This window comes from Patella vulgata, chromosome 5, assembly GCF_932274485.2.
Source record: "Patella vulgata chromosome 5, xgPatVulg1.2, whole genome shotgun sequence".
Classification (NCBI taxonomy): Eukaryota; Metazoa; Mollusca; class Gastropoda; family Patellidae; genus Patella; species Patella vulgata.
Genome location: NC_065883.2, coordinates 50,606,045 through 50,621,935, shown reverse-complemented (window position 1 = coordinate 50,621,935; position 15,891 = coordinate 50,606,045). Strand labels below are relative to the sequence as shown.

Here is a 15,891-nt window from a genome sequence, read left to right as displayed (position 1 = left end):
TCAACTGATGGACGCCATTTTGAAATGAAAATGAAAATTAGTGAAAAATCCACATTTATGGGCTTGAAAACATACACAATTGGTCGTGGCTTAGAGAATCTGTCTCCTATTACCGAAATTAATACATTTGAGGATAGCCTGGATCATGGTCGAATGTTTGGTATTTGAATATTTCAAAAATTCGAATTTCTCCTTTGATGTTTTCCGTGCCGACAAGGTTGTTTTCGAGTTTAGCTGGTTTTGATTTCGCGCATGCGCTACACAGGAACCAACGGTACCATGACTACTAAATTCCGGCGAGCAACTTTTCACGTTGGTACCTAGGCACCCTGAAAATTTCAAGGTGATACCTGCATTCGTTCAAGTCGTTTGTTCTTGTCACCTGCCTTTCGTCGTTTTTTTTTTCTAAGTCAATTTACGGCTTCCATGAGGGGAAAAAAGTGGAATTTCGCCGTGACACCGATTGTCCGAAAACCATGAAATTTGGACACAATACGCCCATTACCACCCCGGACTCTGTGCTTTACCCCCATTTTGATCCCATTAAAAAAAAAGAGTTTTAGCAAAAAAACGATTTTCGGAATTTAATATTGGTTTTAACCCTGTAATACCCAGACATGATATATTATTATAATCCCTATGAAATATTTTAATTATTTACTGCTATAATATGAATTATCACTTATTCCCCGTGAAATAAATATCGGTCACCTGGTGCCGCTGTACAACTTAAAGGACACTGGCCTCAAGTCAATTTACGGAGAGAGAGAGAGAGAGAGAAATGGGGTTTAACGTCCACTCGACACAAACTAGGTCATTTCGGGACCAACATATGGTTTAATTTTATTTCAATAATTCGCTTGCGCGTAGGGGTCTTTAGCAGTGGGAGGAAACCGGAGGACCCGGAGAAAACCCACAAGGTTGGACAGGCGACCCTACTCCTTGCGTCAATTTACGGCTTCCATGAGGGGAAAAAAGTGGAATTTCGCCGTGACACCGGCACCGATTGTCCGAAAACCATGAAATTAGGACACAATACGCCCATTACCACCCCTGACTCTGTGCTTTACCCCCATTTTGATCACATTAAAAAGAAAAGAGTTTTAGCAAAAAAACGATTTTCGGAATTTAATATTGGTTTTAATTAATTTTGAAATTGGAAATGCAAAGAGATTTTATCTCCTCTTCCGTATGTGATAGGTATTGGTACTATACACATTATCCTTAAAAGACAATTTTTTAAACTGACCGTAACGATGCATCGACACTAGAAACCGAAATCGCCTATTTTGACTGCTGGGGTATCTTTCCGTACGTGACAAGGAGTAGGTCGCCCGTCCAACCTGTGTATTTTTTCAGGATCACCCGGTTTCCCCCCACTGCTAGACCCCTACGCGCAAGCGAATTATTGAAATAAAATTGAACCATACGTTAGTCCCGAAATGACCTAGTTTGTGTCGAGTGGTCGATCAACCCCATTTCGCTCTCTCAATTTTAGCACTCCTAACTCTAAAACTAAATGCAAGGAACGGGCCTATTTACAGAGGTCACAATTTTAACCTACATGCACACCTACATGATATACATATTATTATAATCCCTATGGGATATTTTAATTATTTACTGTTATAATATGAATTATCACTTATTCCCCGTTAAATAAATATCGGTCACCGGGTGCAGCTGTACAACTTCAAGGACCTTGGCCTCAAGTGCATGGGACCAACTCTACATTTTCTGAAATGTCAATAAAAGCCCTGGAATGATTTCATTTAAAAAAAATAATCAGAAAGTAAATCTAGTTTTATTTATATGCTATTTGTTGCCAGAAAATATATTTTGTTACGAGTCTAATTCAAATTTAAAAATAAACAATGGGTCTGAGGCATATTTTATTGATATATAGAAATTAATGCAGTGTTCTCATTATGTGATAAAAGAGTGCCAGAAATGTCTCGAAATTCAGCCATTTGTGTATTTAGTATATCAAGTATATGCGTGTATTACAAAGCTCTGATTTGTGTGATTTGTGTACACCCCGCTCCCCCCCCCCTCCTCGTGTCACTATCATGTACATATCAATTCTGCTGCCAACCCACCCACGCGAACATGACTAAATTATGAAACATTGTCTAGTCGTTTGTATGTTACGACAAAACGAGGCCAGCGTGGCTCATTTGCTGCAGAACGGAAGGCCTTGCAAGGATCTGTGTCTAGTCGTTTCGATGGGACGAAAAACGCCCGTCCCCTCGTCCATGGTACAAGGATTAGTGCCTAGTCGCTTGGATGGTATGCAAAACAGAGGTCCCCGTTCTCTCCCTTTGTCTGTGGTTCTTGACCGAAGGCCCGACAACTAACTTTGCGTGCAGTTTTTTAGGTAGGACGAAAAATCGAAATCCTGTGTGCATATTGGCGTGCACGAAAAATAACCCTTTGCGTTTGGAATTTTATGCACCCACCCCACCCTCGAACAACGCTTAACATAACATTTTGTTTTCACTACCTACATTGTAAAATTTGTTTGATTTCAGATGACTTAGCCCCGGTTTTTCACAGTGAAAGATTTTGATGAAACTTGACATGCATGTTTATAACCCAAAGATATGGTTCCTTTCGATATTTGCGCATATCGAATCGTAACTTCATGAATTATGGTCCCTGATTGTAAGAAAAATCACTTTATATTTCGCGTGTTCTCTATCTATCTCTCGGAAATGGAATATGGAAATACACAAGCTAGCTAGTGTATTACAGGTTGGTGGTGGTGGGGATGAGGTCTTCTATTTGCAATGATTTTTTTGACTACAAAATATACGCTCTAACTCATTACTCAAACTACAGCAAAAAAAAAGCGGAACGGAAACCCGATTTTATATATTCTTACAATAGCAACGCACTTCGGGATTAACTTAGAAATGGTTCCACTACTGATGTCTTCCGCCTTACTCCTGCCACAGTAGTGGCTTGTCCTACGGAGTTCCTTTCCGCAAGTTTTTTTTAGTCAAATGACTACAAAAAGGTTACTGGCCTATGTATAGCTCCCTTAATTTACACATAAACTGACCTAAAACTGCACTGCACATATAATAAACCAATTCCCATTGAAATAAAGGTGAAGCCGTACCGCATAATTATATGATTTGATGAAACCCAACTGCTACCTGAAGTTTCTCACCTATCGAAGTTATAATATCCGCCGGTGTCATGGCGGCTCGCACATTATAAGAATCATTGCTTTGAAAATGTAGAACGCATTAACACAAAGAAAAACTGATGGGTAACTAGTTTAGTGGTCCAGTCTTCACTATAATTTGTGATAGAATTACTTATTTAAAAAAAACTGAATGATGTAAAAATAAAAATGGTTGGAGTGCCCAAGTTTAGATTTGTCGTTGATTTCATAAAGATGTTAGGATATAGAACGTTAAATACTGTGTGATTCAACATGGCGGCCGAGGGGTTTAATATGATATAAGTACGAAATACATGTACATGTAGTACCAAATGGTTTATATGTATGAGAGTCAAGGTTTGGACTAAATGTCTTGGGGAAGTAGGGGGAGACTAGCATGTGCCTCTCTTAGTGGACCGATGTGAGATTGCCCATTGTATTAACTGGACGGGTAGGCCTATTCACCTTCAGTTATGTGTCAATGTCAAATAAGCGGCTTCGTATCAACACGGTCGGCTCTGGGCCGGTTTAATTCTACGTATCTCTCGTAGCTGAGAGAAAAAAGATTTTTTAGCCCAGAGAATATCTTCCGTCAGAGTGGTTGTTGATTCATAGATTCTAATAACCCCTTTTGAAGTTTATATGAAAGCTTTGATATCTGCTATGCAGATCTAGTTATTATTATTATTATTTGCAAGTGATTGGGGATCAATGTAAGTATTAAAGAAAATATCCCAAGAATAAGATGAAATATATGTGTTTATGCCATCTACATCCAAATCTTGATATTTCCAGATAGTCCTTTGGTACGAATTTAATTTAGGCTTCGATGTATTGAAAAAGAGAACAATAGGACTGTGATCACTAATACTACAATCAAGAATATTAATATCTTTAATAAAATCGGGACAACTGACAATCGCTAAATCAATGAGACTTTTGGAATCCGGTTGAATTCTAGTTGGGTCTTTAATTAATTGTCTGTAATCTAATGAGGTTATAAGATCGTGAAGCCGAGATTTTCTATATTTCAAAAAATCAATGTTAAAATCACTCAATATGACAATATTTAAATCAGTAAAGTCTGTAGTGGAATTAAAACTTTCTTCATTTAAGTCCCAGTAGGAGGTGTTTGCAGAAGGCTGACGATAAAAAGTACCAATCAAAACCAAATCTTTTCTATATCGAACTTCAATTCAAATAGCTTCTAAGTTTTCAATTGTCAGATCATGTCTTGGTTTGAAGAAAATGTTATTTTTAACATATACAGCTACACCAACACCTCTACCATCTTCGCGGTTGAGGGTGATCGGACTATGATATCCATCAAGATTTATATCACCAGATATGATTGAATCGTTAAACCATGTTTCAGAAAAAGTTAGAATATCATATTTACTTAGCTCAAGTGAGACTTCATCAAGTTTGTTTTGTAGGCTTCTGGCGTTAAGGTGTATAATAGAGAGGTTTGATGACCCAGGATTTGGATGCACATCTCCACTTTAATGATTTATGGATAGAGTCTGTTCTTAATCAATTAAGTTGAGTTTTTTAGACTATCGGAAATACTACACTCTAATCATTTAGTTAGTTTCACATAGTTCTGATAATTCAACTTACCTCTTTAGGACTGTGCACCTTTGGCCAAAATTTAAGAAGACCCATAATTGCCTGAAATAAAACAATGCGTATGACGTGTAGATCAACAATAAACAATTTCTTTCAAATTAATCTAACCAGCGGCTGCCAGGCAGGATACGCCCACATTTTGTAAGAGATGGACAGAGAAAAAGCTAAACAATCAGCGATTTTTCATATGCGTGAATATGGACAGGAACCAAGATCTTTGGGTTATAAAGATATATTTCAAGTTTGATCAAAATCAGATCAAAATTGTGACTTCTAGAGGGTCCACAACCTTGATTTCCATATATTTACACTATTTGCGTACGAAGGGAGACAGTTTATCCGGCAGTTTTAATCGAATTATCACAAAATTCGAACTCACTCGTTATTAGGGTGTAACGGTGATATATTCAAACATTTTTTATAAATCGGATAAAAATTGTAACTTTTAGAGAGACCACAAGCTAAAAAGTGATTTTTCGGATAATCAAGGGCCATAATTCAGGAAGTTATGATCCAATATGCGCAAATATTGAAAGGAACGAAGATCTTTGGGTAATAAAAATAAGAATTTCAAGTTTCATCAAAATCGGATTAAAATTGTGGCCTCTAGAGGGTGCACAACCTTGATATCATTCTGAACATCTGAGACACGCTACCTGCGGAGTAGTATCTCAGACACAGTCAATAGCCATGATATCCATATCACGTGATCTACACATCACAGGTCATGACATTGACGTCAATGGGTCATGAGGTCAACAACACGTTACATTGTAAACAATAGGTTTATCTTCAGCATTGTGTCCTTTGCACCCATAAAGACTATATAATTCGTACAGTCCCAACATGTTCTCTCTTCTTCCAATGATTTTTCACAAAAATAACATCTACAACTCATAGAATTGACGTTGTCTTCAATGACGGCGTCTGCGAATGGTTGTTCAGAGAGGCTGCCATCTTGGCACTATTTTGTGCGTCGGGCGTGTCTATTTCAGATATTTACAATCAATTCTGTTGATGTTTTTAGCGTTGGGATTGACTAATAGTTAATTTATTTCAGTTCTAAAACAAATACTTTAATCTTTAACGCAAATTTAGAAAATAGCCAAATTCTGGCTGGGATTACTGAGCAAAATGGCCATTCACTGTATACATGCGAAAAAAAAGCTCTTTACACTATTTGTGTATGAGGTGCGGCCATTTTGTCTGGCAGTTTTGGTCTAATTTTCACAAAATTCGAATTTATAAAATGTCCTTGTCTGTCCTTCTGTAACATTAGCAACAGTTGCCTGCCCGATAAATGTTTAAATTTTAGGTTATTAAAATATATGATTATATTTATTATATTAATCTTAAATTCTTAATATTATGCTTTATTTCGCATATAAAAAGTCTCAGTAACTACTTACATCAACACTATAAATAGAAATTTTCTTCAAACTTTAGTGCTAATGTTACAAATCTGCCAGAATGTCTGTCCACATGTAACATTAGCAATGCAATTAATTTTTAAATTAATAATTAATTTGTAAATTGTATCCCATGAAACTTCAGATTTTGAAGAAAATTATTAATATATATAAGCAACAGTTAATATCTGAAAAGGAAAATAAATGTGCCATGCGTCTGTCAAATTCAAAAGAGACATTTTGTATTTACTAAAATGGTCATCTTTACTGTCTTATGACCCAAAAATAATAGCATCTTCATTCATTTAACATAATTCAATGTATATTCTACCTATAGAGATTGCTATTTATATGAATTTTAATGTGCACTGTTTGCATTTGAGATATATAATTTCATCTAGAGTGATACTATTCAAAAAATTTCAATATGTTAGGTATAATATTCAATAAAAAAATTATTTTGCGAAAAATTATCTTTTTTCAAATATATTTTGGAAGAATATGTATCAATCTTCCCTGAGACAGGGATTTTGTAAGAGGAATAGGAATTTCATAATTCAGTTGGGATTGGGAACCTATGGTACACTTTAAAAAAAACATGCCTTCTAGCTAAATTAGAAAGAGTTATTGTGTCCCAAAAAGTGTGACAGACAGACGAACAAACCCATTTTATTAATAGTCTCCTGCTTTCTTCAAAACAGAAAGTTGATTATGCGCTTGTCTTGTGAATAAATGTCTAATTAATAATTTATAACATAAGAAGCCAAAATCAAGACCAGCAATAGGCTGATTTAGCTCTTACACATGTACATAATGCATCTTTAAGCCTCACAAGTTAATTTTAGTATTAAGTTTAGCATTCAACTACTGAAAGTCTCTTATGTGTTAATCTGTTATTTGAAAAAAAACACCAAAGGACTTACTGGTTCTGTTAGGCTAGGATCTTTTTCTAAGAACTGTACAACACAATATGCCAGCTGAGGGTGATACACACTCAGAGACTTGGCTTTATGCAAGGGCAGTAATACTTTTAACAAGAATACTTTATGTTCTTCTTTTAAAGGTAATGCAAAGCCATTAATTATACTGAAAATAAATTTGAATGGATGTGAAAAAAAGGCAAATTTATATTCAAAATAATAAGACTTTCATAGAATAGGTATCAAACATTAAAGTTAATGCATCTGGTACATTGTTTACTGATCAAGTCAGTAAATGTATACAGTACAACCATGTGCATTCGACATATCCCTTCTTTCGGCATGACTAGTCATGAGGATTAAATAAAGAAAACCAGCGGTCGTCAGGCAAGATACGCCAACATTTTGCAAGAGATGGATAGAGAACAAGTTAAAAACAAAAGCAATTTTTCGTACAAGCAGACGCCACAATCCAGAAAGTTATGGTCTGAAATGAGGAAATATCAAAAGGGATTGAGATCTTTGGGATATAAAGATATATTTTAAGTTTCATCAAAATCGGATAAAAAACGGTGACCTGTATAGAGTCCACAACCTTTGTATTACATACTTTTACACAATTTGCGTACAAAGTGCGGCCATTTTGTCGGGCAGTTTCGTTTCGATTTTTCCAAAATTCGAATTCAACATTTATTGCAGTGGAATGGTGATATATATTTAAACAGTTTTAAAATAAAAATTGTGACCTCTAGAGAATCCACAAGCTAAAAAACATGATTTTTCGTACAATCAGGGGCCATAATCCAGGAAGTTATTATATCTTTGTGATATAAACATACATTTCAAGTTTTATCAAAATCGAATAAAAATTGTGACTTCTAGAGGGTCCACAACCTTGGTTTTACATACTTTTAGACTATTAGCCTACAAGGAGCTGCCATTTTGTCCGGCAGTTTCTGTTGTGTTTTTACGAAATTTTAACTCAACCTTCACTCAGGTGTAACGGTGATATATTTAAATGGTTTATAAAATTGAATACAAATTGTGACTTCTAGAGGGTCGACAAGCTAAAAATGTTATTTTTCAAACAATTAGGGGCCATAATCCAGGAAGTTACGTTCTGATATGCATGATTATCGAGATGATCCAAGATCTTTGTGATATCAACATATACTCAGCCAAATTAAAAACTTGACACTGATGAATTTCAACAAAATTTTTTTTCTGGTATGTCAAATAAATTTTAAAGTGTTTCTAACGATAGTAAGTAGCCTTTAATTTCATAAAATTGTAAAGTCACGTCGATCACATGACTTTTGAGCATATAAAGATGAAAAACCTGAAAAACACATGCAAACACAAACTCATGAGGTCAATCGATGCAAATTGATTGAAATTGTTATTTTCATCTTTGTTAGAAAATGCTGCGCCTTTCAAATGTAGAACGTCTACGTGCTATAGGTAGGCTCTATGCTGGTCAGTCTGTGGTCACTGTTGCAAGAGCCTTTAATTGTTCACGCCAGACAATAATTAATCTTAGAAAGAGTGCTTCAAACTGGAACTATTGCCAACCGCCCAAGGCCGGGAGCGCCACGTGTGACGTCACTCCAGGAAGATCAAGCAATACGATTACGTCATCTTAGAAACAGATTTGTCACTGCAACCTCCACAAGTAGAGAGATGTTTGGTGGAAGGATAACTGCACAAACTGTTTGAAATCGCTTGCAGGCTGCTGGTCTTCGAGCTCGGAGGCCCTATAATGGACCAATATTGACACCTCTTCATCGCCGTAACCGACTTGTGTGGGCCACAAGACACATAAGATTTACTCAAAGACAGTGGAATTCGGTTGTCTTTTGTGACGAATCTCGATTCACTTTGAGATTTGCCGATGGCAGGGTCCGAGTGTACTGCAGACGAGGTGAACGTTACGCTCAAGTATGCGTCAGAGAAGTTGACCGATTTGGTGGCGGCAGCGTCATGGTTTGGGATTCTTTTCGTGCACATGGACGTTCTCCTCTTGTTGTTGTCCAAGGGAACGTAAATGCTGTCCAGTACAGGGATCAGATATTGCAACCTGTTCTTCTTCCGTTTATGCAGAGACATGGGCCTGGACTAACATTTCAACAAGACAATGCTCGACCCCATACAGCAATTGCTACCCAGAATTTTTTAAGAAATGCCGGTGTCCAAGTCCTGGATTGGCCGTCACTTAGCCCCGACCTTAATCCTATTGAACACATCTTGGACAAACTGGGTCGACGTGTTCGTCAGCAAGTGAATCCACCACTGACGTTGCAGGACCTTTAACATGCTCTTGCTGAGCAGTGGCGACGTCTTCCTCGGGTAGTGTTTACTAATGTTCTGAGATCCATGAGAAGACGTTGTGTGGCAGTACGAGACGCTTGGAGGCCACAACCGTTACTAAACACTTTGTTCCGATTGTTCTCCAAGTCTGTGAATTTCATTTTGGGGGGTACTGTGACATCACGAACGTTATCAATGTCAAGGACTTTCGACGAGACATATTCTTGCTTTCTGTTGATGTCAAGGTCGTCTGTGCACAACATAACACTAAAATAGTTGCCTTAAACCAAGTATTAAAAATATAGTCCCAAAAATCCCGAGTGTCAAGTTTTTAATTTGGCTGAGTATACATTTCAAGTTTCATCAAAATCGTATAAAAACTTGTGACTTCGAGAGGGTCCACAACCTCAAGGTATTACATACTTTTCTTTTAGACTATTTGCATAAAGAAGCGGCCATTTTGTCAGTTTCAATCTGATTTTCTAGAAATTCGAACATAACCCTTATTATGGCGAAACGGTGATATATTTAAACGATTTTTTAAATCAGATAAAAATTGTGGCTTGTGGAGGGACCACAAGCTAAAAATGCGATTTTTCGTAAAATCAGGGGCCATAATCCAGGAAGTTAAAGTCCGATATGCACGAATATCGAAAGGAACCGAGATCTTTGGGGTATAAACATACATTTCAAGTTTCTTCAAAATCGGATAACAACATGATCTTTCGTACAATCAGGGGCCATAATCCATGAAGTTACAGTCCGATAAATGCAAATTTCGAAAGGAACCAAGATCTTTGCGAGATACACCTATATTTCAAGTTGAGTCAAAATCAGATAAAAATTGTGACCTGTAGAGTGTCCACAAACAAATTGTGAACAGACACACGGACCATGGCAACAACAATATACGTCCACATGAAAATGTGGGCGTATGAAAAAATGTGTCTGTAAGCTTACAATTACGGAAAAAATATCAAAACACTTGAGACACATTTCAATTTATTTTGTCTTTACAATTATGTTTTCTTTTTAAATTACATCAAGTTTACATTTGTAATTACTATTCACAACAGTTCATAAACATCATACTCTGCAGATATATTGTTGTACAAGAAATCTCTTAAATGTGGGCCAGTGGCCAGTAGGAATTATGTTGCTGCTGTGAGAAAATTCTTAATCATAGCAAATAAATTACCTTATGTTTATCTCAAAATAACATATGGCATTAGGTGTATTTGATAGTATTAATCAATTTGTATAGCGCAGAGTGTTACAACTAATCAGCCGCTCCGGGGAGCTCTAATATCATTCAATTAATTAAATCTGTGACCACAAATAGTAATACTGACTCACCTTCCCAATATTTCTAATAACTCTGCAACACCATTATGGTGTTCAGTTTCATAAATAAATCTAAAATGTATAAAAAATATTTTAACCTATCACATAAAATAATCATGGTTTTAATGATCCATCTATTTTAACTGTATAATTGTTAAACTTTTAAAATATAAATTTATACAGATTTCTTTTCACAAATCTCTTATTAAATTTATTTATTGTATTTGAAGATTGAAATTTCAAAATCGCTAATTTTATGGAATGTTAATTGATGGAAATGCAGATTTGTCTGCTGATCAAGTTCCCTGCCAATCAGAGAAAGAGATAGAGAGATGACCTTCAACATCCACTTAACACTAACAGATCATTTTGGGACTGGCATATGATTGATTTTTATTGCAATAATTTGCTTGCATAGAACCCAAGCAAAAATTCAAAAGCGTCTTTTAATTTATAGAAGTATACACTTTAACACACTCAGCCACTCCACAGCCCAATGCCAGTCAGTCTGGGCTAGTAAATGTGACCAAAATGAGATCCTTATCAAATGCTATGTATTCAGATAAATCATCAATTTGATGTATTTCCACAGATGACACATTAAACAACCACTAGAGACCAAGTTTAGACCTAATTTTCAAATGAGATGCTTTTAAAAAAATGTAGGATATGTAAGGATTACATTAAATGTGGTATAACATAACACAATATACAGAACAATACTTTATTTTAGATCTTATAATCCCTTGATCAAACATTGTATGTTAACTCTACCTTCTTAAAGGTAAGAAGATTAAAACACTACTTCTAATAAACTCAATAAATACATACTGTATTATACACATTTACTTACTTATAAAATATATTATTTATCTGTTTTCTTATATATGCCCTAAGACCCAAGAATTTCCCATATATACGATGTAATATTGTTTTAAGAAAATCTCTTTCCCTAGGGTCTTCACTGTCAAACAGGTCTAATAGCTGTAATAGAAAAATTATAAATAAAACTTAGGCCAAATTAGAGCACAGTATTGGGTCAAACATTAATCTGACATATTCGGCCAGGAGTCTTCTTATAATACAAAGAGAACTGTAATACCATCCGTAACTTAGAATTCATACTCCAAGTTAAAATTTTGTTTATATGCAAATCCAGATGTCTCAATTACCTGCTGAACAAATTTTTGGTCAATATATCTCTTGGCTGTATTTGGCTGAAAATCAGGAGATTCCAAGAAACGTAGAAAAAATTCATAAACAAGCTGAAAGCAAAAAAATATAACCTTAAAATACATTACATCATGAAAATAATTAAACAAAACCATTCTGTATTTTTACGCTGCATTGCATAGCTAAAATCGTCAATTGATGAAATTCTAGTGAACGACATAATTTCAAATACAAGCTTATTTGAGCAAGTCTGACAATTATTATTAATAATAATATTAATATCAATTACAGGCCATGAAATTTCAAATTTTGGCGTAACCAGAAAAATGGTTGCGGGTTTATGCTCTGCGTAACCATTTTCTTTGGTTACACCAGATGACCATTACGTAACCAATTAGTTACTTAAAATGGTTACGCTATTTTCATGTTTTATCCAGATTTAAATGGTGCTATTATTATTCATTTTTAAAGAAATAACTTGACTAATTTATATTCTTTAATATATTTAATATTATATTTACAGGTTAAGTGTCCCCATTTAAACAGAAAAATCCCCATTATTTTATCAATCGGCTTTTTCAAACATCAAGCGGCTGATGTACGTAAATGGCTACTCAGTTAACTGGTCACGGTTTGGTTGCAGAGGGGAATCGGTTCCAAAAATTACTAATAGATTTTCATTTTTATATCATATCTGACCTTCAAAAACCAGGAATGGTAGCTACCACACTGTACTACATACGTACTTCATATTACACTTGTCATTTGTAATCATTCTTCCAAGCACGTAGCATGATATAGCCTCACTCATAGGTAGCGACTGATTGACAAACAGTATTTATCAACCTATACTCTATACACAAAGTCTCAAAAGGAAACAGAATAGTTTGATGTCATGAAATAATATTAAAATTGACAGGAAAGTAAAATCGTTTACATTATCGCTCGAGCAAAGCCGGAGGGGGTAAAAGTTGACGACATACATACGGGTCATTGGTACTTCCGTACAGCATGGCTATAGTGAAAACTGAAAGGGACACGTGCAGTAAATTCTTTGGAAATATAGCTGGCATGTTAAATAGTCAAACTCATTTCTCATTTTGTGTTTGAAAATCCAAAGGTACGCTTTCAAATATTTCTGGCATAACTAATCATTTAAAAAATTAGGGGTGGGGGCATTTTTAAATCAACCTGCTTGCAACTGGTCTGGCGGAAGTACTAAATTTCACCCGTGGTTCAACCTGGGCGGAAATGAAAAATCGCGGACGTCAGTTAATCAATCTGCTCTGGCCACGCTCAAAATTCCGCTCTAAATTTCCTCCGCGAATTTGAGTAAACCGCCGACATCCGCGATTATTTTAAACCGCTGCCCACCACGAATTTTAAAAAGTCGAACTTTCCACATACCTGGTTTGAAATGGGTTTATTTATCGTGCAATTCCACGGCAGTGATATCGTAGTCGAATATCAGCTAATACAGCATGCAAAGAAAGATTGTTAATTTAACACAGATTTTACTGGCTTATATTGAAAAATAACAAATATCAAACAGGCTTTTAAATAATTAAATAAACAGAATTATGGCTGTACCGATACATTACTTCATCAATATGTTCGACATTTTTAAGACTTGCATCGATCGACTATTTCAAACTCATTCAAATTACGAAAACTTCAAAATTTACACACATAGATGCTGGTCTTACCGTGGGCGTAAGTTTTGTCCATCGAAATAGTCATTTCCATTCTGACAAATAAGTTACACAATGCATTTTAAATTGATAAATCACACCTGAAGTAATAATCTTCGGGTTTAAATCACAAATGAATTAAATGCCTTAATGTCTTGTTTTTAAGCACACATAGCCAGAAGTCACCGTCAACCTTGCTGAACACATGTACATTAACACGCATCAGTGGGATAATACCTTGATGGCCTTTTCATTTTGCCACCAAAGAGTCTGAGTCAATGCATACTATCAAGATTCCTAATTAATTACGTGAATTCACACATGCAATCAAAATGAATTGATAATTGACTAAAATAGAAGACCCTTTAACAACAAATTGTTACCATGTCCTAGTCTTGTAGACAATACTTTTATTCTGCATTGTCAGTAAGTCATCATTATCCAAAATAGTTGACCTCATTATTAAGAAACAATTACAATTGGGACGCGACCAATCTGGATTTTCACACTAATTGTCGCCTCAGTTACTATTAATAATCTCAATTCTGTCCGGACAAGATTCCATTCATAAGAACTTGTTGTTAGGTGTTTAATTGAAATCTGTATCTTAAAATCAAATACGAAACTGAAATAAGTAAACAGTCTTCCAGCTTCTATCCACTACAATGACATTTAATTTTGGGGACATAAAATATATATTGGTTGCCGTATCGTCATTCTAATTGAATTATTGTTAAACTAAATATCAGAGAGAAAATATACCTACAATTTACATCATGTATTACCAGTATGTTACTACAGAGGATTCTATTAATTTTATTTACGATAAAACTCTATAGTCTATTAGGGTTGGGTTAGGGTTCATTAGTCCACCGACATTTATTATTAGGGTTAGGGCTGGGTTAGGATAGGGTTCATCAGTCCACCGATATCTATTATTAGGGTTAGGGTTAGGTTTATTGATACCCACATATATGTGATATATAGTAACAGCTGTTTGTGTTTTTCGTTTTATGTGAGACTGATAGTTGTCTTTTGTTTTATTTAATTGATCGGCGATTGTTGAGACTGCGATTAACACTTGCTAGTTCTCTTATTTTGTTTCATCAGCGAGCATTGGTATATCCGGTATACCCGGCTGGAACATTTGAAAATTTGTGTATATTTAGTAATACTTCGTTGTTTTTCTTTTATCAAATAGTAAACGAGCTTGATTGACCGATGACTGCTAATGTTATTTCGTAAAACGGAATAATTGCAATCAACACACGATTTTCCTGATTCACAAAAGAACCATAAGGTTTATTTGCACATAATACAATAAGATGCGGATTATCGGTTAATCAGCTTTGTTCGTTGCTATTTCTAATATTTTCAACAAAAAAAAAACTTGCTTTGTACGTACTAATTTATCGATTGGTACTGCCATCTACGAGAAGCTTGTCGAGGTATGCATCAACGTGCAGCTTACAGGTTATCGTTAACAATTTCTAGGGTCTTGTAACAAGAGTGCATGTCGTGTAAATATTTACTTTTGATTTTTGTGTAGGTCATTTTCAAATAAATTCATAGGCATGTTATTCTTTTTTAACAAATATATTACTATATGAGAAACGATGATTATCAAAGAACCGTAAGTGCAACTAATGGTTTATCGTTTGGTGGAGCCTTTTAATAACCATGTGTTTCAAGTTAATAAATATTTTCCTTTGTCTCATGAGATTATCGTTGTGCATTTGTACATCGCGAGGTTGACTTCTGTAAACGTGTACAGGTGAAAAACTTAATTACCGTATTTTTCGGTGTATTAGGCGCACTTTTTTTTACCAGATATTTTTATTTACAGAAGGGGTGCGCCTAATACATAGTATTAAGCAAATCTAGACTTTTCCCGTGTCAACATCGAAGTCGTGCAAAAAAGATGGCAGCCATTTCACCTACCGCTACCGGTATTCCATATACCGTTAGTCATAAACAACATTGCTAACCATATGGGCCGATAGTGGTTTAGTGTTAGCAGTATTTAGAATATCTACATAATTATCGTTAATATTTCTATTATTCCTACGTATTTGATGACATATATTTCTGCTATTCCGATTAATGTGTAGAGGTACTGTTAGCCATTATCGGCAATCCAAACAGTGTCTTGTCAATGGTGTTGTTAGTCAAGTTGACGAAAAGGCGGGACTTATGACAGATAAGCCTTTTCATTGGCTTTTAGAAAGGTAACATCTATTGAGCAC

At 35.3% G+C, this 15,891-nt stretch overlaps 1 protein-coding gene across 10 annotated transcripts in view; it reads right to left on the bottom strand.

The window, feature by feature from the left end:
- The window catches only part of LOC126821162 (serine/threonine-protein phosphatase 2A 56 kDa regulatory subunit delta isoform), a 112,729-nt gene that overhangs the window by 69,753 nt on the left and 27,085 nt on the right, over nt 1-15,891 (bottom strand). For all 10 annotated transcript variants that reach the window (XM_050549534.1, XM_050549537.1, XM_050549539.1 and 7 more), the window contains exons 6-10: nt 11,954-12,046; nt 11,635-11,765; nt 10,794-10,853; nt 7,134-7,296; nt 4,793-4,843 (exon numbers count right to left, since the gene is read on the bottom strand). In XM_050549534.1, coding sequence (XP_050405491.1) covers nt 4,793-4,843; nt 7,134-7,296; nt 10,794-10,853; nt 11,635-11,765; nt 11,954-12,046 — 498 coding nt within the window. The remainder of the gene's footprint in view (nt 1-4,792; nt 4,844-7,133; nt 7,297-10,793; nt 10,854-11,634; nt 11,766-11,953; nt 12,047-15,891) is intronic.